The 25,904-nt window shown below is 44.2% G+C and overlaps 1 protein-coding gene across 1 annotated transcript in view; it reads left to right on the top strand.

The window, feature by feature from the left end:
- Positions 1 to 1,154: 1,154 nt before the first annotated feature.
- The window catches only part of LOC128712504 (uncharacterized), a 191,346-nt gene continuing 166,596 nt past the window's right edge, over positions 1,155 to 25,904 (top strand). The window contains exon 1 of the mRNA XM_053807394.1: positions 1,155 to 1,730. Within this exon, the coding sequence (XP_053663369.1) occupies positions 1,155 to 1,730 (576 nt within the window). The remainder of the gene's footprint in view (positions 1,731 to 25,904) is intronic.

The following is a 25,904-nucleotide window of genomic DNA, read 5'->3' as shown; positions in this document are numbered from 1 at the left end:
CCAGTGTGAAGTTGTTGTTTGTTGTCTGCTGTGAGCGTTTTGCTAAGTGAGCTTGATGTAAAAGATGTGCCAAAGTGTGCTAAAAATGATTACCACTTGGCATGATTGATCCATCGTGTGGCTTTTGATACCGGGACGAATAACCTTGTCTCGGGAGTGTGCGTTGACGGCAAGGATTCACTAGCCTGCGGGCTGAATTGTTCGCGCGTTCATTATCCGATAAAAGGGGTTTTGCGGTTTCACGGTACGGTGTCGAGTTGTGCACAAGTTTGATGAAGTTTATATGGGGCGATTCTGATCATCGGGACCAGCTTTATCATCACTGACACTGACCAACTTACCACACAATCCATACCAAACGTTCCAATTTCGATATGCTGCATGCTTTTGGTTGTTTGTGGTTTAATTTCCCTGTTTTGACCGTTTTTACACATTATTATTTTTACAGCCAGATATACTAGAATTCACACCCATCTCACTCACCATCTAGAATTCTCAAACGATACAAACACGTACACGTGTGCAAATGCGTCGCAAAACAGGGTGAGCAAGAAGTTACACGAAGCAAGTGTTCTTAAGGAGTGTGTGCGAAAGTCCTTTTTCCGTTCGTGTTGTGTGTCGTGCAAGCAGTTCGTGTGTGTGCGTGTGATTTAGTTGTCGTTTACGTATTGCTGTCCATTGTATCTGGTGGTGTTTCGACCGCGCGATTGTGTTTCGAGTTTGGTTGCGTAAAGTAAAAGCCAAGTGCGGAAGTTTATATATTCTCGTGTCTGTACGTAGAAAGAGAGAAAGAGAGAAAGCTTACAAATTCAGGGTGCTAGTGGGAAAAAGGGCCGAAAAGTGATCACTGAAGTAATCCTGCAGGGATAGTGTGGCGATCCCCGCATGTGTCCGCAGGCTCAATGGTTAGCGCACGCTGCCGGTTCCGAAAACGGCTCCACACCAAGCACCAGCGACACAACGATTAGCCCGTGCAGGGCCCGCGAATAGTAGTGCCGGAGATTGCAAAACGGAAAAGAGAGAAAAAAGAAAAGCTTGCAAAGTTTACGGAAGGGGTGAAAATATTCGATCACACAGTTCAGCCTAGCCTTTCGCTCCCTGGCACACTGCCCACCTCCTTCACCCCCTCCAATAAAGTACCCGCCTTCACAAATATGTCGAATGTACCGGCCAAGTTTTACACCCTGTGCCGACTGTGCCTGACAAAGGTTCGGGACTGTGATCTTCCTGAGGCGACGGTAAATTTTCGCCATTCGCCAAATGTCCAGCAGGAGCAGCAGCAACAGGAACCGATCGCGGACCATGATCACGAGCTGATGGAACAGCAGCAGCTCCCGATCGTGGAGTGTAACGTGGAAATTGTCTGCACAGAGGACGATGAGGTTGGCGTTCGCAATCAGACAGATGCCATCGTCTCACCGGAAGCGGATGGTGATGGCGGTGGTGGCGATGGTGGCGGCGGCGGCGGCGGCGGTGATGGTAGTACTGACGATGGTAACGGTGTTGATGCATCGCACAACGATGAGCGTAGAAAGGACGGCGAAGCAAGTGCCCTTCCGGTGGTCGTTACAGCGAATGGAAGCGCTGCTGACGGGAATCACATTAGCAGCAGCAGCAGCATCAGTGGAAATGGTGAAGAAGATGAGGACTACGAGGATGATGATGTATTCAGTGCCGGCAACATGTATCCTGATCTTCCGAAGCGGATATGGACGTGTCTTTCAATTAAGGTTAGTTTAGTTGTGCCATGTAGCGGAATTTGGTTTAATTGTTTCAGGGTCCATTCAAAAATGTTCAACTTTTGTTTTGGGAACTCCAGTTTTAAGATTCGGGACGTCAAGTCAAGTTTAGTCGACACTGGAATAACTTTTAGTTGCAAGTCCGAAGAGGCTTAGAGTACACTGGCCAATGCCAAGTTCTCTCTTAGCCCAAACCCAGAATCAGAGCACATCAAATTTAGCCCCAGAAATTATGGCACTCATTGCTGTTCAAACTGCAACTACTTCAACCTGATGTACAACAGCACATTGCCCCTCTGGGGCTGTTTTAATCAGCAGTGAAGTTGATATCAGCTTTGTTTAGTTCTGGCAACTTTTCTATGCCAGAAGTTTTGGAACTCTTGAATTAATACAACTTTTGGTCAGTTTGATTCGATAAATATATTGTGTGTCGCTTTCAATCTAACATGTACAAATTTGGAATATCTCACTACTGTAGTCCAACTCGTCTCGTTAGATCCTAAGTTACTCTGGTAAGTCCCGGAACCACGGTGTCTTTTGCTACCCCAAAGTTTTTGGTGAGCTTTTAATGACACTCAAAACAACTTTTCTAGGAGCTCAATTAACTGTAGCAACCATGAATTTGTTGCTTACTGCATTAATTTTGCATAACAGAGAATTTATGAAGATTTGCAAACTTTTTTGTGTAAGTTGCAAATAGTTTTAGACCACAGTTTTTTTCCATATCATTGAAGAGAGCTAGCCCATAGGTCGAATGTCTATCATTCGTAAAAGTTTAAGAAGCGAATGGGATCCAGTATCGGTACTGGGGTGTGTACAACGTCGGTACTACCAAACCGCTGGATCATCTCAGTCAATATCGACCAATCGCATAATAAATTATGGACAAACATCAGAGAACTGGAAAAATGAAGTTAACTAACTTTCAGATGTGTTTGACATTTTTATCGCATATCTGACACCTTTACCTGCCTGTGATGTTCTACGGGTTCTATTTCTATTTCTAGGGGTAGTTTATACTCCGAAAGCAAACCTGCAGGCAGTCTGCATTGCATGCAGTAATACGGCACTTTTGCATGATGCTTTTAGTTGGCACAAACGGACGTGAACTGGCTACATTTTCATACACACTTTGGGTGGCGAACAGTGATTGATGAAAGTTGGTCACTAAGCGATGAAATGCTTGTTAGACGATGCCTTACTACTAGAAAAAGACACAAAAGCGCAACAAAAAAGAAAATCCAAACATACGGCTAATTCTCAATCGTTACACGAGCACAGAATGGTGACAACAAGCGTTTTTGGCGCTTGGTAGATGCGGGCTCCCCCATTTTTTACCATCTATTCCACGGCAGGCAGGAAATGTTCGGTTTTGCAGGAAATTGTTCGATGATGCTAGCGAAGAGTGGAAGCGTTTTCATTTACAAAACAAGGAAAAGGTGTAAAACACATTCAACTTGTCATCCGACGATGGATCGTCGTTTGTAATGCGCTGAACGGCCCCAGTGTACATATGCCCGACAGCATGCATCATTTTTGCTCGCTGCAGCTGAGGAAAAAAACTGCACCCGGCTACAAAATAGCAACAGCACGGTCCACGTACCCGTGTCGTCCTGTACGGTGTGCCGAATTGTTTATCCTTCTGTGCTTCGGGCGAGTTACAGTTGACTACAGTGCGCTTATTGAGACCGTTTTTGGTTTGTTTCGCACGTCGCATCTTTAGTGATGCATCGCCGAATAGCACTGCAGTGCTGTTTGCATTGAGCCGTGGAACAACCTCCGGCAACAGCAGTCTGTTCCGGAGTGGGCGGTTTTTGTTTCCATCTGGTGACTAACTTTACTACGGCTTTTCATGGAAAAAACATTCAAAACTTCACCGATTTCGAGTTCGTAAACTCGACTTAGAGTTGCACCGAAGTTGCACACTTTCGTCTGATGAGAAAATGCAACGAGCGTAACTGGAAGGGCTTTCGTGTGTGGATTCATCGTATTAGCCTTTTTCTTTTTGTTTGTTTTTGCTCTCATTCTATCATGACCATTGCACGTGTCTATCTCTCGTATATTGGTATCATGTGGTATAGAAGTGCAGTGACGTTGAGTTAAGGCTGGAACTCCAACACAGACCCGTTGGGGACGGTTGGTGTATATTCAACCCGTTGCAATGGTTCCGTTGCTGCCGAGTCAATCCAGATCCGTCAGTCAGCCCCGTTCGAATACCCGTTCGAATCAGATTTTGTATTGGTGGAGTCGAGCGGATGTGCTCTCGGTGTCTAGCCGGGGGGTGTACTTCAATGGTCAGTTTCCGCGATGCCTTACTTTGAAGTTACAAAGCGTGTTCCAACCGTCCACGCATCGTGTGGATCGCGCGGTGGATGATGTTTGCAAGCGAAGAAGTGCCAACAGCTGGCATACATCGACCGCCTGCCGAGCAAACGCTGTTGGCACCGGCACAGGCAAATGTCCGGGAATCGTACACCCACCATACCGATGCAAACGAGACCTGGGATGAGAGGGAGGCCTTACAGACTCGTCCACTTGAAGCTGAGTGTGCACGTCAGTTGGTCATTTGGCTCCACAACGCAGTGCGCTTTTGGGGTTTTGGTACAAAACCAGGTCAGTGCACGGAATTGCCCGGGTCTTTGTGGCCGAATCGGATTGGAGAGTGGCGTGGAGAGACCCTTTCTCCATGTGCATTGAGAACTGCAGAAGCATGAGATATGTATTATGCAGTTCAGTGTTTGGTTGCATCTTTCCAATTCCGGCTTCCTTGACCACCCGGGTTATGTACGAGAGCCGACCGCGGTACAAGGCGGTAGCATGTTGCGGGATCTGTCTTGGCAAATCATTTACAGGCACAGGACGGGCACACCAAGAGTATGACGACGATTGACTTGTTGGCTGATTAGTTTGGATAGCTGCGTCGGGGGGTAGTAGGTGGTCCGTTCCGCTGACCATGTTGACGTTACGGGCCGGAGGTTAAAAATAGACCATCTCCCAGTGTTTGTATCTTTCTCACTTTGACGGCAATGTTTGCCAGAATGTCCATCAGAATTGGGAATGGTTTTATGATGGTGGTACGTAGGAGGGCGGTAGAAGCAGACACAAACTGCAAAACATAACGAATGGTGGCCATTTTTCGCCATGCAGTTGAACTAAATTGCAAGCAATCGTGCAAACCGCTGGTTCCGGACGGAGAGCCAAATTGGTAAACTATTGACATCATTATCTTATCTGAGACGGAGCGGGTATTTATGGGATGGGGTCGAAGTATTCTCGGAAAATCTCACAAGAAGACTTTCTGAGCTGTGTTGGAGGTTTTTTTTTTCCTTTTTGCGTCATCACCATTATCATCATCATCTGCTGGTTATTTATATTCATATCGTTCTAATCCGAACGGATGACTTCAAAGTTAGGTTGTGATTCACGTGAGATTTCATTTTCGTCACAACGCCGTATGGTGTGCTTGTGTGCGTAACATTTACCACTTGAACAGAAGCCGAGACATCGCGAGGATCGGCAAACTTTGAAAGTACTCTCTTATAAATGCCTTCACTAGTTGGTACGTTTATCTGTAGCCTAAGCGGACAAAAGTTACCACTATCCGTTGTCACTAGGGCTGCCACTGTCATTCGCTATGTTCTTCGCCAAGTTTGTCGTAATCATGTCCGGAACTTTCTCTTGATATCACTTTACCCCCGGTGCGCTGGACACTCTTGGATCCCATGTTTTGTGGTATTGGATATGGGCAGCCTGAAAAAAAAGGTTCATATTAATGCAATCGGTAAAAGAAACTGGTGTGCTGTTTCAGCCCTAACCGTTCCTCTTTTTTCGCGTAAGATAACGCTCGGTGTTCCGTACCTCCACACGGAACTGTCTGACGGATGGTTGACACATTGTTAGATTTGCCGAGAGCTGAAGCGTAAACAGACGGAGTTCGTTGTTTGACTACCTATAACCGTGTGTTAAAGCTTACAGCTACTGTCTGCTGTCTGAGTGTTTCCGTACCGGAGTACCGTCTGGGTTGTTCAAACTCCCGGATGTCTCGGTTTCCGCGAAATCTTCCTGAAATGCTGTCCGGGGCGAGTAGTTAAGTTCAGCACTGCACGTTGCTGGATTCTTTCTGCGACTCCCACTCGCAAATGGTGTCCTACAGCGGGGGAGTTAAACTTTTCTAATCAATTACGTTCACAAACACTACGAACGCCGGTGATGGTAATGTACGGCGATGCCAACCACGAGTGTCGCCGTGGTGCGTGGAAAGCGAGGTTTAGGGATATGGTGCCCTGGAACTTACCCAACTGCCACCAGGTGAAGGTACATAAATCTTCTAAGTTCATTCCATTTCTCAAGTGTGTAATTTATTTGCCACCGTGTAGGTACGTTCGATGGAAGGCAAACCGTTTGGAGCCAGCCGTCTTTCTGCCGGTTTTTCGAACTACTGCACACCTTTGGTATCAAGCACTCGCGAGAGTGCTTACAGGCAAAATACTTCCTGCGTACGGAAGTACGGAAATGTCTCAAGTTCGCAAGATATCGTCCGATTGCGACAACATTGCTGCTGGCACACATCATTGGTGGCTGTAGGATAGGATTTGTTTGTCTACCTTACTTCTGCCGTTTGGCTGCAAAACCTCAGGAGACGTTGGTGTGCAATTGTAGTGCTTTATGAACGCTTGTTTTGTGCCATGACTCCCACGTAGCCCAAACCGCTCTGTCCATGCAGCTCACGAGTGCTTTAATAGGGCAAAACGGTTTATTTATACGTAGTGGCGTGTTTTATGGCACTGCCGTGGTTAAACCGGTACCGGGGCAAGTCCTGTAATTAGGTGAACTCGCAGTGGAGTGAAGCAGGACGACACGGCAATGCAAATCTGATCGATTGCGCATGACTCACAGCTTTTGGCTTCGAGATGGCTGCAAGATGTTTGCATGGGCGAATGGCTGGATTTGTGATCCGGTCGTCTGCTTTTGCGCTGTTTCCCTCTCCGGTGCCAGCTGGCGAGTTGTCGATCTCTCGGCAGTTATTGTGACTTCGTTGTTACATTGAGGTTACCGTACGACACGCGGGATTCGCTTTGTTGTCGTCACGGAGTTATTCCTGTTAAGCTCCCCCCCTCCCTCTATCTGATGGTTCCATTCCTGCTTCACCAGTTGATATTGCCTCCCTCCACAGCGGTGGATTGGAAATTAGCACTGAAAACTATTACAAATTACCAAAGCATGACTAGTGAGGCGGCACGACCACCCCGTGGCAAGTGGGAAGGGGAATGGATACGTATGGTTGTTCGGATTGTGCTTTGTGCAGCGAACCGTACACCGACCGCGACGATCGCGACGATCAAGTTTTTGGGCTTCCGCTCTGTGACGAGGGAAATGATTTAACCAAGAGAGTGGTGTGGAACGATGGACGAAAGCTCATTGTGGAACGAACGAAACGAAAATGAACTGAACTAGGCAAAGAAGATGAACATGAAATCATTTGAATCGTTGTTATGTTTCTTTACAACTGCTGTTTATTTTACTACTCCGTGTGATATTTCTTCATTGCTCGTGATCGATGTTGATCTTTGTTTGTGTTTTTTTTTAATGTTCACGTTTCATGTATGAGAACGAATATAGCAAGAAATAGATCTTTTATAATATTCACTTTTTTTTTTCTTAAAAATACAACTGCTTGAACTTTGTTCGAGTTTTTGCAGTATTAAAATCAATACCACTGGTTCATTATTAACATTTAGAATGAATTAATTTGTTGAATTGCTGGTGAAAAGTACAGGATTTGGGTAATATTTTGCATTTACAGAAGACGTAACAGAATGATAGTGGATATCGCCTTAAGCAGACACTATGAATGCGAATGAGGACTATAAAGTTTTGCGAAGTATAGCATATATAACAAATATTGCTGTACGATGTTGGCGATCCGTGAATCATGCTACAAACAGATAACAGAATTTCGAAAGATCATGTATCCGCTTTATGCGCCTTATCTGGGCAGCAAACTGGGTTGGTTTGTGTTGACCTTTAGAGGAATACGGCGCTGTACGTGCTTTCCTCCACCTTGCACTGTTCATGCCACAGTAACCATTATCAGCAACGTACCACAACCGGTTATTGTTTGGATTTGGTGGCTGGATCGGTTCTACCACTTTCAGATTTTCGGTGTACGGTTTTGGGATGGAATTGGAACTCAGGTAGAGACGTGCTAGGTTTGAAGGAAACAAAATTTGCAGAGAGCAAAAAAAAAATCAACACCACCTCCAAAAGGATACTTGATGATCTTTTACCTCGGCGGTTGGACAACCCTTGGATTGAGTCGCTTTTGTTTTTAGGATGTTCTATCCTTCCGTGAAAAATACCGCACGACCTGTTTCGATTTCGGTTCATGTGTACGCACCTGAACGGCGAAGGAACGGTGAAGCAGCAGTAGATCGAAAGGGTAATCGTTCGAGAGCTATATGCGGGTTTTAAATGGAAACGGTGGGATTTGTGGTGCGCGTTGCTTTCTCAGCCGTTACCTGATAAGCTGCACGGTTAGTTAAAAACATGACCCTACCGGTGGTAGATGCTGGTGGTCTGCTACATCCCTGCAAATGAGGTTCCCGTGCTACCATTACCGTCCATTGCATTGAATGCGAAAAGATCAAATTTCCGCATGCATATGATGTATTTGCTTGCTTTTTTGTCTGCTTCTTTGGTATGCCATGCCATCTTTGCCCGTGAGTCGACGATCACGTCTCCGGGTCTGAATGGATGGTTGATAAGCCGTTTCTTCGCTTCTCTTCCCAGCAAAACCCACCGTCAAACATCGAACATACTGGCCCACGAAATGAGAATCGGTAAACGATGTTTGCATTTTTGGGAGCGTTTTTTTTGTCATGTTGAACGAAAGATCACAAGACGCCCGACTGTGGCCAATCGATCGCGGGTTTTGTGTGGCGGCGTATGGAGTTGGGTCGATCTTGTGGCTTCCAAATTTGCGCTGTCGAAATGATGTTTCCTGTTGCTGGTAATGCGCGAAGCGAAGAGTAGAAATGGTAGGATTAAAGGAGAATTTTCGAACTGCTGTGCTGTGGCCGAGACGCTCGTAAATGTCAAAAACTGATAAGTAAATGCTTGATAAATGGGATACTTCCTGCAGAAAAAGAAAAAAACACAAACATTTCTCAGTCGGGCGATCTGTTTGCTGTGGTGCCTTTTTTTTGTTTTCCCCGACCAAATGTGATGGTCATTTTTGGACTCGTAAAATTATTGATTGTTTTCGAAGTTTGTTGTGGTTACATTGTAGCATCACGTTCGATATATTGGATGAAGAATTTCTTTTACATTATTTCTGCTCCGAAAATGAATTATATTGTGGTTCTTGTAAAGAATTCCAGGAAAAAATCCCTCGATATCTAAAAAGAAGGATAAAAATGTTAATAACGAAGAAAAAGGGTTCCTTTTAGTCCATTACATCTAACTCACTCCCCGCATGGACCTTGCGGGATGAAGGTACAGTCATCCGAGCGCATCATTCAACATTAGGTTTGACCGGAATGGGCAGCGGGATGTTTTAAAATCACCATCATTTAGCGAACGTTTAGCATCGTTTTAGCGTTGGGTTGGGTTACTTTATTGGATTCTACAAACACACACACGCACGCACACATCAACACACCGACCGCCTCCAGCATCGCCCACGCCAACGGGCGCTTTGCTCTTAATAATTATCGATTGTTATTGATTAGAGCCCATCATCATCGCCGTGTCTCTGGTAAAGCGGAAACCGGTTTTCTGTCCGTGATTTATCGAAAATCGCTTTTATCAGCTGGATCAGCGGGTGGAAATGATGGAGGCAAAATGACGTTCTATCAGTCATCGGCGTATTTTCAATCTGATAATTTGCGTCTTCATGAATCAGCCTTTACTCAGCGATGATGTGAGTCGAATTTTGTTGGAAATTTTCATGTGATATTGAAGCACAAGTTTTGTGCAAACTTGTTGGAATTTTTAAAATATTTGTAGAATGGCCTTTGGATGAAGATTGAATTGGAAAAAGTATTTTAGATGATTAAAATTCTAAAAGTATTATATGTTTTTACTTTGCGAAAGTAATCATTCAGCAGTACTCAGCCGGAGGGATTTTTATAACGCGCCACTCAGCTATACAATCACCCGTTCGTCACTTGCGGACGGAGTGTAATGGACACTTGGAACGGACGTAAGACACCCGCGCGAGAAGTGAATGTATCACACGGATACAGCCGGTCCCGTTGATTGTGGTTTGGGTCTGTGTGTATGCCTCCTTTGATTGACGCTATCGGTCACCATCGTGTGGTGCCTGTGTACTTAGACGTGTGACGCACCAAGGCACGGCGGCGGCGGTGGCCCACGGAGACGAATGATTAACTCACCGTTTGGTGTACCGTTCGCACACAGCTGACCCAACCAGCACGTGTTCGTGTGAGCGGCTTTTGAGCGGCTTCCTTGTTCGATCGGATTTCGCTTCGCGCCCCGGTCGTAAATCGATGGTGCCAGCAATGGAGGTAGTTTTGTGCGGCTTGACGCTGTTGAAAAACTAAACAGACGGCATACCTATCGCTTATCGGCGATACCCGACACACATACACCGCGAGCTAATCGTGTCGCTGCGAGAGGAATTATATCTCGGTCATGCGTTTTGCTGGCAAGTTTGCAGCACTAAAGCCAAACCTTGAGCACTCCCACCTTTAAATGGGTGCGGCGAAAGACACATGGACAAGTAATAAAACTAATTTAATAGAAACATGTGTGAGACCGTTCGCGTAAACCGTTAGGTGGATGTTTTTTAAATGTTTCTTTAAAACGATTATGTTATTTATTGCTGTTTCGCCCGGTGATAGTACGATGAATTGTTGGAGAGTCAAAATGACTGAAATAATCATTGTACACAGTTGCATGCGATAATTCTACAGGAAAGACCAACATTCGCCATGTAAAAAAGCATCACAGCAACAGAGTGTCTGATTGCCAGTAAAGTTCTTGTGACATTCTAAAGTCCTTCGCTATACCTGACTGGAATAGTATTGTGACAACGCTACGAAAGGTTATATGAGCTCAATGTTTACGAAAATAAATGATATTTGTTTTTTTCTCGTATCAGGGGAAATCTTTCGCAACGCCCTAATGATGACGGCCAATCATTTATTAATGGTAATCCATGCGTACGATAATCTCCTTGTCAATTGATGAAGTTTTCTTCCACCCACACGTACACCACGCGAAACGTTATTGAACGCATAAGCAGTGTGCTAAGTAGACGGCCAGCATAATTCATCTAATGTAAATCATACGTATTGCTCCACCGTTCCGAGCTTGTTTTCCTCGGCCAAAGCTGGCCTTTCTGACAGCCGTGGAAGTTGGTGGAACAGTTCGGACGGCTGCGATAACACCGGGGTGGGCGAGTGACGAGGACGTAAAAGAAACGCCTGTCAACCTACGTACGGATTTCACGCCGACGCTATTTTCGCTTCCTTTCAATCCACACGCAACACACACACACGCGGGCGCGTTCGTGTAAACCGAGCATTAACCGCAAGGCAGGATGGAGTTGAAAAACATAATAAATCTTTTCATCTGTTTGCAACCGCTCTGAGGTAATGAAACGAACAGGAAGAAAGGCAAAAAGCACTTGAAAAGTACAGCGAGTAAAGAGGCACAGGATTTGATCAGATAAATGTCTTATTTGTGCGATGAACAGTTCTCAAGGTGAGGTTTCTTTGTTACTGTATTTATCAGCTTACCGGGGGAAACTCGTATGGTAACTTGTGGAGGATAAAAATACGGCACTGATTAGAGGGCTACACTGGATGGAGAATGTCCCCCGTGCACAAAACGGGAGTACACACAATCATCCATTCGCTTCATACGGAAGGATATAAAATGGAACAGGGTAGACAGGGTAGAAAGCTTCGTCTCCACTGCCGGTGACGATGACGGCTCCAAGCCTCCGTCAACAAATGGACCGAGTCACCGAGTTTAATTTGATTAGGCATGATTTGATTGGAAGTTTTTAAGAATTCAATCATTTCCGTCGCTGTGCGGAGGAATTCGCTGTAAGCCGGAACAACGCTCTGATAGGCCGTTGATTGAACCGGGTGTGTGCTTTCGTGTGTATGTGTGTTTGGTGTACATAGGAGCATGGTATTGTGCACGGAATCACAACCGTACAGCTGATGTTGATACTTTTAAACAGGAAGTATGCTCGTGACAACAGGGTATGGACAAAAATAGACGAGTTTGCCAACGGTCCGCAACGAGTAAGAGAATAGATAACTAAGGATTGTTTACCGCGATGATAAACTGTTTGTTGGTTTATTTTCATTGAATTCTTCAATATTTTTGTGTGCGTTTCATATTTGCTTGAACCAATCATGCAAGGCTTTCGTGCCCTAGTGAGAAAACTGGAGCTATTTGTGGAAACTGTTAAGACCAAAGTGAATTCTGAAGAATCTGGAAGCATTCTTGTTCATACGTAAATTGAAGTTGATCCTTTACTAACCTTTATCAAATGACATAATCACAATGGCAGAAAGCTTTGCCTGAAATCGATTGAACCTTGCGAAAGCTAGAGAGAATAGAAAAGATTTCACCTTAACCTTCAAATATTGAAGTTCAACTTGAAAAAAAAGTCCGATTATGACTGAAACTTCATAATTTCTTTTCAAACCCTCTGTAAGGAATATATTAAAAGAACAGAACGAATCAATTCTAAATATGACTTCGTGGAAACGAAAACCGCACCCGTTTGTAATGGCTTCCTGCATATTCATATGTTTACCTCTCACTGCCGGTTATTGGCCTTTTCTGCCCGGACAAACAACTGTCACCGTCCTGCAGCATCTAGCGCTGTTTGCTTTGCAAGATGAAGCTGCGACACTTCTCAGAAGTATCGTCGAGTCACGAGAGTTGAAAGATTTCTTGGTGCCTTTTTGGAAACTCGTCCAATAAACCAAAGAGAGACGGTGCAGGGAGATCATTTGTTCGGCGTGGTGTGCCCCATTGTCAAAACCCGTAGCGCCAATAAAGTCGATAAGGTGAACCGAATATTTTATAGCTCCCCCCATGACTCTAGATCACTCGATCGTGCACACCACGCGGGGGGCCTACCCATTTTTTGATTAGGGTTTCTCGCTTGTGTGTTTGTGCCGGTGTCGTCTAGACATTTCGTGGGTCGTCTGGCTGGTTTGCTTGATAAGCCTAACCGGATCTTTACAATGGGAAACCAACAGACTGGGGAGGAGTAAAAACGAGACTGATTTTATAATATCATTATGCAGCTGTGAGAACTGTTTGGTTGTTGATCGATTGACTGCATAGGCCACACTTTAGTAGAGACTGTGTCGAATAATTAGAGCTGGTTTTTTGTGTGATTTCCTATTGTTTTACCATTTTACAAAGTATGTTTCAGCAGTCCTCGTGCTTCCAGGGTCACAAATCGCTCGAATTCGTGCGCTGACGCAATCTTTCCAATCTCCACCGGCGTCAAAAGAACTTCACAGTCGCCGATTCATTGATAGTGTCTTCCGGCAGTAGAGTTATAATCGGCGGACTGTCCGTTGACCGGATGCAGCCGGGAAGGGGTGGACGGTAAGCTAAAGTACGAAGTTTCATGGATGGTTTTTGGCTTCCTTTATTTCCTCTGTTCGTTTCGTTGTTGTCATCATTGACCGTTCGAACAACTCCCAGGCACGGCACAAGTCGACGATGATGGCTGATAATAACACTACGGCCCCAGTGTGTATCTGTGCGATAGTGGTGGTTGAAAATGGAGGTGGTTTTATTGTGTGCGACAAGAATGGCCAGAAGACAGTCCTCCATCACCACCCTTTTCGTTTATCACAGTGAAAAGTAGTGGTTCGTCGCCTTGCCCGCCGTTGCTGTCTTTTGAATCCGCTGCCGAGGTGTTTCGGTTTCGTTTGCGAGCTTTTTTTTCTGTCTTTTCGGACCGCAGCGTCTTTGCTGCGGGACTGTCTTTGTTTCTGGGATGCCCGTTTGTAGTGCTGACAGACGGAGTTTTTTTTTTCATCTTTGTCTGTTTATCAACAATCACAGTTCGCTCGTTTTATACTTCCCTTAATGGTGTATGTCTGGTAGTAGTATGAAGGAGTATTTATTTCGATTTCGTTTTCCACACACTTCCAACCGTTCTTGAGGTTGATTGTTTTTTTTTTACACCACCTCGATCTCTTTCCGCTCTCGTACGATAATCTGCGTCTGCAAAAGGTTCATCTTGATGGAGGACTGTGTTATTTTTTCTGGGGTTTTTACCCACCTTTTGAGTTTCTCTCTTACTTAGTTCTCCGAAAAGGCAAAATTCAATCCCATTGAGATGGCTCGGCACGAAACCAAGACGTGCCAGCTGTTTGCGTCACCGAACATCAGCCAAAACAGTGCCCGAAAGAGCGTATCGAAATAGATAAGATTGCGTTTTTCTTTAGTGCGTCTCATTCACGTCGACGTCGACTTGTTTTTGTGGTATTTCTGGTACGAACATTGTGGTCCGGATTGTTTTTTATCCGTTTGCTGCGTGAAAAATACTGTACGATATTGCCAATGCTGTATTGGTGTACACGCTCTACGTGCGATTGTGCAAGTGTCACAATGCAGACAAATGTTGACAGGGTGGTTTGTAAAAAAAGATACAAAAAAACGGAAGTATTGCAGTGAGGAATAGCGTTTTTAGTTGGAGCAATTTGTACTTGTTAGGAATTTGGTTTGCTTCATCAATCTTTCTGTCCCTTTTTTAGGGGTAGGTGGTTCCATTTTGGCGGGCGAAGAAGCTGTGTAGAGTTGCGATCAAATCAGTGCCGGATGCGGTATTGTTTTCCTGTCAAGAGGCTGCCATTTTTGGTGGAAACCATCACTGAGGTGGGTCGATGGGAAATGCACGCTACATATCTCATTTGCAATCGCAGTAAGGCCCTGCACCCGTTCGGTGTTTGGTAACAGATTTCGGACAAGTTATGTTCCACAATTGGGGTATTTTTGGGGGAAGGTTGGTATGCGATGGAATAGACGTACGGTGAAAGGGACCTTAACGTTGATTTATCTGTTAAAAAGTACGAGCGTGTAGTGTGCGTAGATTAGTTTCCCATCACCTTCAAAGCGTCGCGATTGAAAAGACGAAGCTTTTTGATGCAGCTTGTTTTTTCCTTGGTTATCTTATTTCGGGGGTTTTTGTCTAAAGATTCGTTATCGGATGGATAAAATTGGAAGAGATGAGTGAGCCACAATTTTGATCTTTTCTCGCTATTTTCGTTTAAAAAAAATGAGTCACATAATGCTGTGAATGGTTTGCTGTTTGTCTGGTTTCTCTCCGGCAGCGCATTATGATTATCAAATCCCGCCAGGTAGTGGGCTTGTCTTGGAGCGTGATTTGCTACGGTTCCAAGACTGGGCCCCACGACCTTCAAAAACGATACAAAACGGTGACTTGTTTTTCGACACCCATTCGTTGTGGGACTTTGTGAAAGAAGAAAAAAACCTGAAACAAAGCTCGGAACGATGAAAAGACGGTCTCTCGGGCAGCGTGACGTTGGGTAGGAATTCCCCCAAACCCCGCGTGACCGTCCATCCGTCCGGGTCCGTCTGCCTTTGTCCTCCGATATTTTAGTACTTCCGGCGAAAAGTTTCGGCGATGATTAGTACGTGGGACTTTTTGGGCCCTGGTTTCAGTTTCGTTTCGAGTTATTTTTGGAATCAGTTGGGTTGATGTTGGATTGAAAAACAATTCTTTGAAAACATTGATCAAATTGTTCGTTATGTAGCGTTATACCGAAAGTTTCTTCTATTACTGATCCATTGTTTACCAAACGAGCAACATTACATGAGCAATACTTTATACTCGCATGGTAAACAAACATACGAACCACAGGGTTTATGTAAAACGTGAATCGATTTTGTTCTGGCCTCGCTCATCTGCACTGCAGTAGACAAATTCCCAGAGAAACGATGAGTTGCCTATTGCTGGGGAGGTTGTCCCCCAACAATCTACCCCACCAAAAAGCACTGGGAAAAGTAACAGTTTTCTCAGTACTACTGCTGATCATAAAAATAATGTCGTTGCGATTGTGGCTCTCATTTCCCTCTTGCCCTGGCCGATCGAAATGTCATCCATCCGTTTTTCCCCGACATCGATTTTAATGTTTGTCCAGCGAGTAAGTCACCTGGTACTCTGCAGAGCAAGAAACAAAAAAAAACATGTCAGAAAACAAGCAACATGAAGCAAAACATGTACATAGATGCTGTACACGGTATGGGAAAAGGAAGCAAAAAACTGCAGCTAACAAATCCTGCAGCAAAATGTTATGCGAAAATGTTGCACTGGGGTTGTTTCGTTGGGGAGACATTTTTCCTGTGTTTTTAGATTACCATCCAATCGTTCATCGGCAGTATGGTGCTTCGTTAAAAGTAGCTAAGAGTAACTCACGAAACTGATGACATGAAGCCATTAACGTCATTTGTGCAATAATTTTCTTTCCATATTTGAAGTCCCTTTTTTAACGATCGGAGATATAAATCGAGCCTGTGATGTAACACCGGTCTAAACACCCTAATGGTGATCGGGAATGCAACGCAAACGGTCACCGAACATTAAATGGTGTGGAGATTTACGCTGCACGATATTTTTTTTCCACTGAAGTTTAAAATAACTTTTCAAATCTTCCATTTACCCGGCTCGAGACTTGAGACTCATGAGAAATCATGGCACAAAAATGGCTGCCGGTTTTATTGGCTGGCTTTTTAAATCCACCCGCGGCTCACGACTCAATGCCATGGATGTTGTACTTGCGGGTTACAAGGCGCGATTGTGCCGGAAAGGGAGTGATGAAAGTTGTGGTACATAAAACGCAGCTGGGAGTGAAAGTCCTGTTCTTGGTGTCCCGGGCTTGACCCATCTGACCACTGATGGACATTTGATTGGTTGCACGGGAAAAGCTGAACCGCTTCTCAGCGGTTGGGCAATGGAGTCCAACAACAAAAAAAAAACACCGCAAGACACTTCACGAATGATGTCAGCTGTGCATGACCGAATGCACGAAACGGTTTGATACCGGCGAGAATTTCAGTGCTATCTCCCGCGAGATGGATAGCCAATTCGTGATCGTGTGGCTGACAAAAAATGGTATATACTGAGCACCGCTATGGTACGGTTTGTCGATGTTCACGGATTGGGGACAGTGCAAAAATGATCGATTGGCTGCAATTATTGATCCTCAGAGTGCTTCTGATTGACTCGTGGGATCGCAGGGTTGATTGATCTGGATTGAAGTGTGGGAGAAAAAGAATGCTTAATAATTAATATATTATTTTACTGAACTGTATGAATATTATACTAAGTCACTAAGAGCAAGCCATAACGGTCTCCGTTTTGCCGAACTTCAGACGTTCACTTCTATGCTGCACATCAACTTGATAACAAATTCACAATCAAGTGGCTCTTCTGGGTACGGATTTCTCTGCTACACAAGCACGGCCATGTCAGCGGGTACAAGCACATTGCACATCGCTTTCCATTGCACGGCAAAAGCGCAAAACGCTCTTGTAGTTGAACAAATCGCCCTCTTCAGCAACCGTGGCGGAAGTGTTAATTTAAATGAATCGTTTCAAGTTTGCATTTAACCAGCCACCAGGCTAAGAAGCAACAGCGCACAGGGCAGAGGGTAGTTGGTGTGGAGTGTTTTGCATCGAATGCATGTTAGCCCTTTTCTTTTTGCATTGCAATCACACCTCGAGCTTTTCTGCGCGCGTCGCTCCTGTACCGGGTCCCCGGTCTGGTTTGCCCTATTAACTCGCTTGCTCGCTCGTTAGTCCTCGCCGACGTCCCACGCCACGGACGCAACGCGGTGACTCACCCATTTCTAGGCCGCACAATTATCTGCCGCTGATCGCGGCAGGCACTGCAACAGTGATGTGACTTTTCCCCAGTTGCTGAAGTTGGCGAATTCGGGGTGGTTGTTGCGGCTGCTGTTGCGGTGCGCGTCGAAAGGGTAACATTTAACTGTTTACCTACGGGGGCTCCATGAAGACAAAGATGCCGAACGCGCCGAGGCACGATTCCATAAAGTGCACTCGGGAAGGGGGTAAACGATGGACGGCCAAGAGGTTGGAAAACGACCAGGAAAAGGATTATTGGGGAGTGAGTGGATTGCTGGTTGGGAGCGGGCGCATAATGGTCGTACCTGTGGGTACAGAGAAATGCACTTAACGAATGCAATTAATCCGCAGATTGATCCGCTCCGATTGTGGCTGGCCCGTGGCGATGTTCGCCAGTGTTTGTGGACATTGTTGATGTTTTGCTTCCAGTTTGTATGGGCACGTTTGCTCTTGTGCGAGTTTGCTGATAGTGCACCGGGATGAGATGCGGTTTGGTGTGAGAGGGAGGGAATGCTTGAGACATGGAGCATGGGTTACAAGGGGTGAAGATTTAAATAATCGCGATTTATCGCGTACGGTCTTGCAGCGAAACACTTACACTCTAGTGTGTGCGTGTGTGCATTATGCGAATGAAAGAGCTGTTTGCAAAAAGGGTTTCTTTACTCGATAGACCAGTTGCTTCTCGAGTTGTAGGAAGTGTTGTACAAACGGACCTCGTATGCACGCACACTAGTTGATCTACACAAGGGCAATCCAGTATGTTGCACAGGGTTGTATGGAAATCAGAGTGCGCTACGGTAGGCAAGAGATGCGTTAGCACACCCGATACGGTTTATCTATCCGTTGACATCATACCAGAGAAAACCTTGGTTTTGACAGTTCATCCAGCAAGATGTAGGTTTTCCGCATTACTCTGACAATCGGTGTGTATCAGCATTGCAATATTGAAGTTGCTTTAAGGATATCTTGTACAGGGTTTTCGTGTGCAAACAGCAAAATTTAAGTTATCTGTACCCTATGATCTTAGCCTTTAGGGAGAGTAACGATGCATGGGCTTTGTTCAAGTTGAACCAGGTTTTGTCCAACTATGTATTGAATCTTTCCAGATTTCTAGATTTATTTGGATTTTTTTCTAAATGCCAAAAATGCCTTATTGCCGTTTGAACTCGAAATCTATGTATATCCTGGGACAACCTAGAAATTTGAGTATTCATCCAATTTTGAAAGAGATATATAGTGCATTTTATTAAGCTTGCCATGCTTTTACAAGGCGACATAGAAAAGTAACATAATTTATCTTATTTTGATAAAGTGGAAATGATACCATTTCTGTACATAAATGTTTCTCTTCTGAGAATAATGCAGAATCAGTTCCATCTTTGCACTTGTAATCTAAAACCCTGCAATATTAATATTTATGTTTTTATTACTGTCCTCGCGGTAATTTATTTGAAAATCACAATGTCTGCCAACTTCCTATGAGAACCGACATAGCTTATCATTTTTTGTTTTCACACCAACTAAATATTATTCAAAATTATTTGACCTTCTTTTTTCTTGGGGTGTTACGTTCGCTTCCTTTGCGCGCGATACAATTTTCCACCGGATGATGCCTGCGGCGGCAGGCCATGAAAAACATCCGGTATGGATTACGGTCGGGAGTCGAAGGTGTTTGAGTTGTAAGATCAGTTTCTTGCTAAAATGTGGCTCTGGATGTGGATGAAGTCGCACAACAACAGACAAAAAAAAATACAACGTGTTGCGCACATTTGCCTATCGCTCAACAGTTTGATAATCACGGTATGGTAGCTGAAGAAACGGAAATTGATTTTTAACCACATCGTCACGTTGTGATGAGCCGCCTTACGATCGGGTCGGTTCGGATGCCGTTTTGTATAGCAGCATGGTATTTCCGCCGACAACACGCTTTCGATCCTTATCGAATTTGCAGCAAGACGTTCCCTTTGTATATGTATATATATTTTTTTGTTTTCCGCACTGCTCCTCGGATACGCATGGATAAATAAAATGAAACAAATATGTTTTCGCGCGCGCTACAGTAACGGGTATCGCACAAATCACCAGACCACCAGTGTCCATTCGCGCCCCATATATTTTCGCACCATGGTTAGCAAGCCTTAATTTATCCACTCGCTGGCGTAGCGTCAAACCACGGGACCTGGGTGGCTGTGGCTGCATAATAAAGCGAACTTTATTAGTTTGCTCTTTGCGAGTGCAGATGATGCTGTGATTGCTTTTATTCATTTTAGGTTTTTTCGCCACACTACATTCATTGAAATATTGAGAAAGAAAGAGAGAGAGAGAGAGAGAGAGTAAGAGAGAGAGAGAGAGAGAGAGAGAGAGAGAGAGAGCAGGTTGCGTAGGTTGGGTGATTTCGTTATCCTGATCTGAACGGAGGGACGAGGCTGATAAATATTGCTTTTAAGCTAATTTCAGCACACGATATGTGGCAATCGCGAATAGATTATGTTACATCGGTCATAAAATGTAACGCTTAACGATAGTTTGTTCGATAGTTATTCTAAATGTGAGAGTAAAAAACCTTGATGTAGGGAAGTGGTGGCCTCATATGTTTGATCATTATCTTTGTCGGATGACAATTTAAAACAATTTTCCATAACTTTAGAATAGTTTGTGTGAAAGTATTTTCCCATAACGGTTTCTTTTCCTTTCTGAATTGAAATTGTGTTTAATGGAGTTAAAACATATTTTCAGTCTCTTGATCTTGAATGCATGTTAAAGAAAACGTCTTCAGTGCTGCTGCTTCTTTGCATAAAGTTCATCTTTGCCTTACGAAATGTCTAACAATCGCGCACGATCGAAATCATTACGTGATTGATGCGCACAGACAAATGCTCATGCCATTGCGTCGCTAAAACCACTGAAGCAAATGTACCGTCTGCATCAAAAGCTCATTGGTGCAATCGAGAATAATCGAATGTTACGTTTGACGAAATCCGTTAACAATGAGAGACGGCACGTAATTTTGACCGCAATTCGACTACAAGACGATAATGATGCCGATGATGATGATGATGATGCTATTGCTATTGCTATTTGCTGAATGAGAATGGAAGGTTGGGTTTTCGGCAGCGACTGGAGCTTTTTTTTTGGGGTGATCTTTTGGCCTAATGATAATGATAATAACGGCTACGCTGATGGGATTGGCAATGGGGCTGAAGGTGAAGAAGTCGAACTGGAAAGGAAAATATGGAGACTGCGGTGCGCATTCCGTGCGCATTGCAAGCGGTCGAGATTAATCATCCAAATTGTTCGCTTCATTTTCGGTGCTCTATCTTTACGTAGCCACGTGTCCTTGGACCGAATCCGTGCATATCTATCTGCATGTAATGCTCTATCAAAAGGCAAGTTATATGGTTGATCGCTCCGCGGTATCGGTCAGTCGGTCGACATTGGATTTCATTGGACATTGGAGTCGTGTGGTTGAGAGTGTGTTTTTTCCATTTCGCTTTTTAAAGTTACCACTACTGGTGAGCTTACACAAACTGTGGAGCCTTCGGGCTGCGAGGTGAACTCGCCATCGCGCCTGTTGGTTGGGAGGGGGATGAAATTATCTTAATCTGCTTTGGTTTTTTTACGCCCGCAAGTTAGTACGAGGTGCTCTTGAGATGTTCAAGTTGAAGCTTACCTCCTTCTCGATATTAATTGCGTGCCTATTTCAATGCTTATTTCAATCGATGTGGTTCCAATGTGAATGTCACAAAAGTTGTATTCGTCGATGTGTTATAGTTGCATAACTATTTGTAGGAGATAAGTGTGAGCGTCATGCAGTATGCAAAACGTATTATGTTTAGATGCAACTTCGTTCAAAATGTTCGGTATTTTTTCTCGAATGTGTTTATGTAACGGTCATTCCAGGACTCTATTTAAGTTGAACTGGAATTATTTAAAGTAGACCTTATATCTTTCGGAAGCATCTGCAATTACTACCTGATTATGTCAAAAGCTCAAGAATGGCTGAAGAATTTCAAATTTATTTCCGCTTATTCCAGTTCTACTGAAAACGAATTCTAAAATGGGTGCAACCTTGCCACTTGATATCGAAATGCTATAAAATAAATCTAAAGCAAACCAAAAATAAAGCATCCTGTAGAATACTAATGAATTATGTTAAAATGTACCTAAAAATCAACCAATATTTTAAGAATTCGATATCGATATCGAAAAAATCTGGGCATTGGCATTGGCAATTGCGAGCATAAAAATAACTCCTTACGTATCAAAATCAAATACAAAACACGCTCTTGTGTGAATGAACGTTAACAATGGAGTTATTTGACAGAAAGGTCCAATGATACATTGATACTCTCTTATGAAGCTTATTACTAGTTCCCCATTTTTGCAATCTTCTACGCGCTTGTTGACGTTGCAAAAAAAAACCCATACACATCCTTCCACTAGAGCCGCCTTTTCCCAGCGGGAGCGTTACACGATAATGACGCAGGTACGTGCCACGATTAAGGAAAGTTCATACGGGGCAGAGCAAGACGCTTGTTGGGCAGTTATTGCCCACGTAAAGCTGCCCCTTCTTAAAGGGGACGGAAACATGGAAGCGGCCGTAAGGGGGAAGCTATCGCGCGTAAGTGTCGGGCAGAAATAAGGGAAGCAAAAATGAGCATAGTGAGAGTACGATTAGATTCGGTCTGAAATTGGGCGATTAGTTAGATTAGGCAATTTTTTGTCCGGTTCGGTTGCCGGCTTGCACATACCACCGGCCACTACCGCGTACGTTGGCATGATCACTTGGTTGCTGTTTTTCCCATTTCATTTCCAGGAGCTTTAAGATGACCGATTTGTTATGGTTCTCTTTCCTGGCAGGTCTGCGGTAGGAGCGTCGGATAAAAGGTGTGTTTTCCTGCCTGATGCTTGACTATGGCTCTCTCTGTCTTTTCAATCTTTTCTGTAGCCCATCGCACTGTGTAGACTCGTCGATTGTTAAGGTACGCGTACGCTAAAGGGTAATCGGTTCGGTTATCGTGCTGTTACTTCCAGGCGGGGTATAATATTGCTTAGTTACGTGCCTTTTTCGTGCTAGCCATTTTTCGCGCATTTTATCGAAAAATACTTTACGTCAACGCGCTTACCAGTGTTTGTTTCCCCGTTTTCTGGAGGAATTCTGTGGGGTCGAAGAAAAATCACGCTTAGTCTAGGGAAAACTAAAAGGGGCCAGCAAACCGGGGTGTGTTTGCCTGCCGGGGTGGGCATTTTTTCAGTAAATCGATAATAGAAAGTAATTATTTTGACGATTACTGCGCAATAAGAAGGAATGAGCGAAATAGAAAGTCCGTTGTGTGAGGATGGATTTGTGCAGTTGTTTTTCACTTTCTTGGTGTGATTTTAAGTAGGCTTTTGTATTATCGTTTCATATACAACTTATTTTAGAAATATTGTTATTGTTAGGATGTTTCTGTTTATAACAGGATTTGCTAAATAATTGAATATAATAAAAGATATTCATTAGTTTCTATTGCAATTTTCGTCATTTGTAAACCCCTAAACTCCCAATCATTTCAACATATTCACTAAAAGCCCTATAAAATGCCCAATATAGGTAGTTAAATGATTGAATTTTCAAGTATTATTTCTTCTTTTTTCCATCGGTGAATGTTTGAAAAAAAAACACAGAAACAGAACTTGTGCATACCAGCGGGTACATGATATGTTGCCGCATGGGTTTGGCCTTAATGATAATCGCACTCACGCTGATAATCTGGATAATGGTTCATTGCGCTGTAGCTTAATTCCGTTGCTCTGGAGGCACTCACCCGACCGGCTGCCCTTTTTCCATCACGCAACTACTTGACACGGTTTTTGATTGTAATTATTTTCTTTTGGTAATGATTTTTCTTCTCCGCTTGCTCTGCCGGATGGGTTGTATTGTCGTTGGTTGAAAAGCGTTTGCGTAAGGCTAAAATTAGCTTATGAAAGATTGCGTAATAAGAAAAAAACCCAACGCATGAGTGATGTTTGTCGTTGTGATTGGATGGTTGAGATAAAGAATAAATCACTCAAGCGCCATTTTGACATTGTTGTTCTGTAAAGCTTTAAATGATACTTGTAAAAATGTTGCAGCTTACTATGTGACACAATTGAATTTTCCTGAAGTTCAAGTTGTTTTGTGATAGCACTTTACATATTCTTGCCCATAGATTGAGTTCCATGGAGACGAGATAGTGAAGATGGCCCTCACTCACTCGCACGAGAAAACTCTTCAATCTCATCTCAGCACCAGTGTAAAGCATTTTGTTGATGTGTTCGAGTGCCATTAGTCAGATTTATTGCGAGTTAGCAAGAGCTCAGCGTGGCCATTTTACTCCTGGTCACTTCGGTGGTGGTGCACACCCGCCAACGCGTATGCCTTCGAGTGCCGAACAGTCGCCGAAGAACATCGTCGTGGTGAATGTTGCAATACTAGAGCATATGTTTGGAAGCGTTTGAAATGATTTCCACGTGGCTACGGGCACACCAACACCGGGAGTGGGGGTTGACATTTAGTGCGATGGTGCGATGGATCAAAACGCGAGTGTTTCGAATGACAGGCCGCGTGCGAAAGACAAAACCCGGGGTCTGGTAGCGGTAGGTGAAATCGTGGCGATGGTTCCGTTCGAGGACGAAAGATTAGTGATTAGACATGTGGACCGGGCAGGCGAGGGTGAATGGTGACCATCCGCCATTTGCAGTGGACCCTGGCACTAATGCTATCAATTGGGTTATCTTATTCATATTTATCTGTTGGATATTTGCCTTTTTTTGTACTTTGAGCGATCGTTACAGGCAGCTGCCTCTCGAGTTTAAGTGCCTACCGAATGCCGAACAGAAATAGAAGGGTATGAATAATGTTGTCCAATATTTGAAATTTTATTGCGCCGGTTGTCAAGGAGCAGCATTGGATGCTCGGGTCAATTTAATGCAAGGGTATATCCGTATAAGTGTGTCGACTGTGTTATTTTGGTTGAAGTTATCTGATATGAATTGTATGGAAATGATTGGGCAGATTTATGGGGGAATTTTTAATTAAATTTATTTAATAAGTTTAGCAACTATTGACACGGCAGAAATGACGAATAAGCTATGAATTTACGCATATAAGACGCATTTGCTTTCGATTATAAATAAGTTAGCATTTAAGAATTCATTCGCATTCATGAAAAGCATGAAAAGTTAAATCATTGAAGCATAAAATAATCATGGGTGAATATGTGACGATAAAGTTCGTCATCTACTGCATAGCTTCTAAGAAATCGATCGCACACGAACCGAATTAAAGCTCTCGACGGCGCTCGATCGTGTTGGGCAGATAAATGCTGCGCCCATGAATTGCTTCATTAGAGTGGTGAACCGAATGGTCCCACCCGTGTACAGCCCGCTGATAATATCTTCGCGAAGGCAATTTTGGAATTATTCTTACCGAAAACCACGCAATCATCATCCGGACCCCGCCACGTCAAGGTTGATAGTGTGCTATCCAAAAACGTTCGCTCACCCGTTGCCTTTCGGTTGGTTAGTTGGATATAATTTTATTTATTTTTATCTATTCCGGACGCTAGAAAGGTAGAGGAGGGGGAGCCTGGAGTGTACGGTGTGCGGCGCACAGACGCGAGGGCATGATGTGAATTCATGAAAATAGTTCTCACGACTTTTCGAACATTGTATGAGATGTGGGCCGTGTAGGGCTGTTCCGTGGCTTAGGAGCGATGGAATGGTTGTAGCAGCGGGCGATGTTTTATTTTTCGTTCGTCTTCGTCCGGGCCGGGTTCGAAACCCCCCCCCCCCCGAAAGGCATTAGGAAATCGTCTGTTGTGTCGTGAGCTAATGAGGGTACAGACAGGGAAGGGGGTAGGGTTTGTGCCAGTGGTGGCGGTGGTAATTTAAACCACAAGAAACCAACAACATAGCTCACTATCACATCCACAAACGACCGCTGATATGAACACATTCACCCATTCGGACTAGAGCGGTTTTATGTTTGTAGCTTGCACACAGTTCAAACGAATCGCAGTCTAGGGGTTGAAGCAACCAGCAGGGAAATATAGGGGTTTGCATGCTCTCCGTCTCAAGATCATGACTGAATGCTAAAACAGAGACCTTAAGACACTGAGTCACAACCGGCATGAGTCCGGTTGACTTTGCTCGCCGCTTGGCCATATCAGAACCGGAGTGAGCTGGCACCGTCAGGGGAGCAGTGGTTTGCTAAGGGAGTAAAAATAAAAATAAATGTTCCCG

Source organism: Anopheles marshallii, chromosome 3, assembly GCF_943734725.1.
Source record: "Anopheles marshallii chromosome 3, idAnoMarsDA_429_01, whole genome shotgun sequence".
In the NCBI taxonomy this organism is placed as follows: domain Eukaryota; kingdom Metazoa; phylum Arthropoda; class Insecta; order Diptera; family Culicidae; genus Anopheles; species Anopheles marshallii.
The sequence above is the reverse complement of the archived record's forward strand: the minus strand, read 5'-3'. Positions and strand labels throughout refer to the sequence as shown.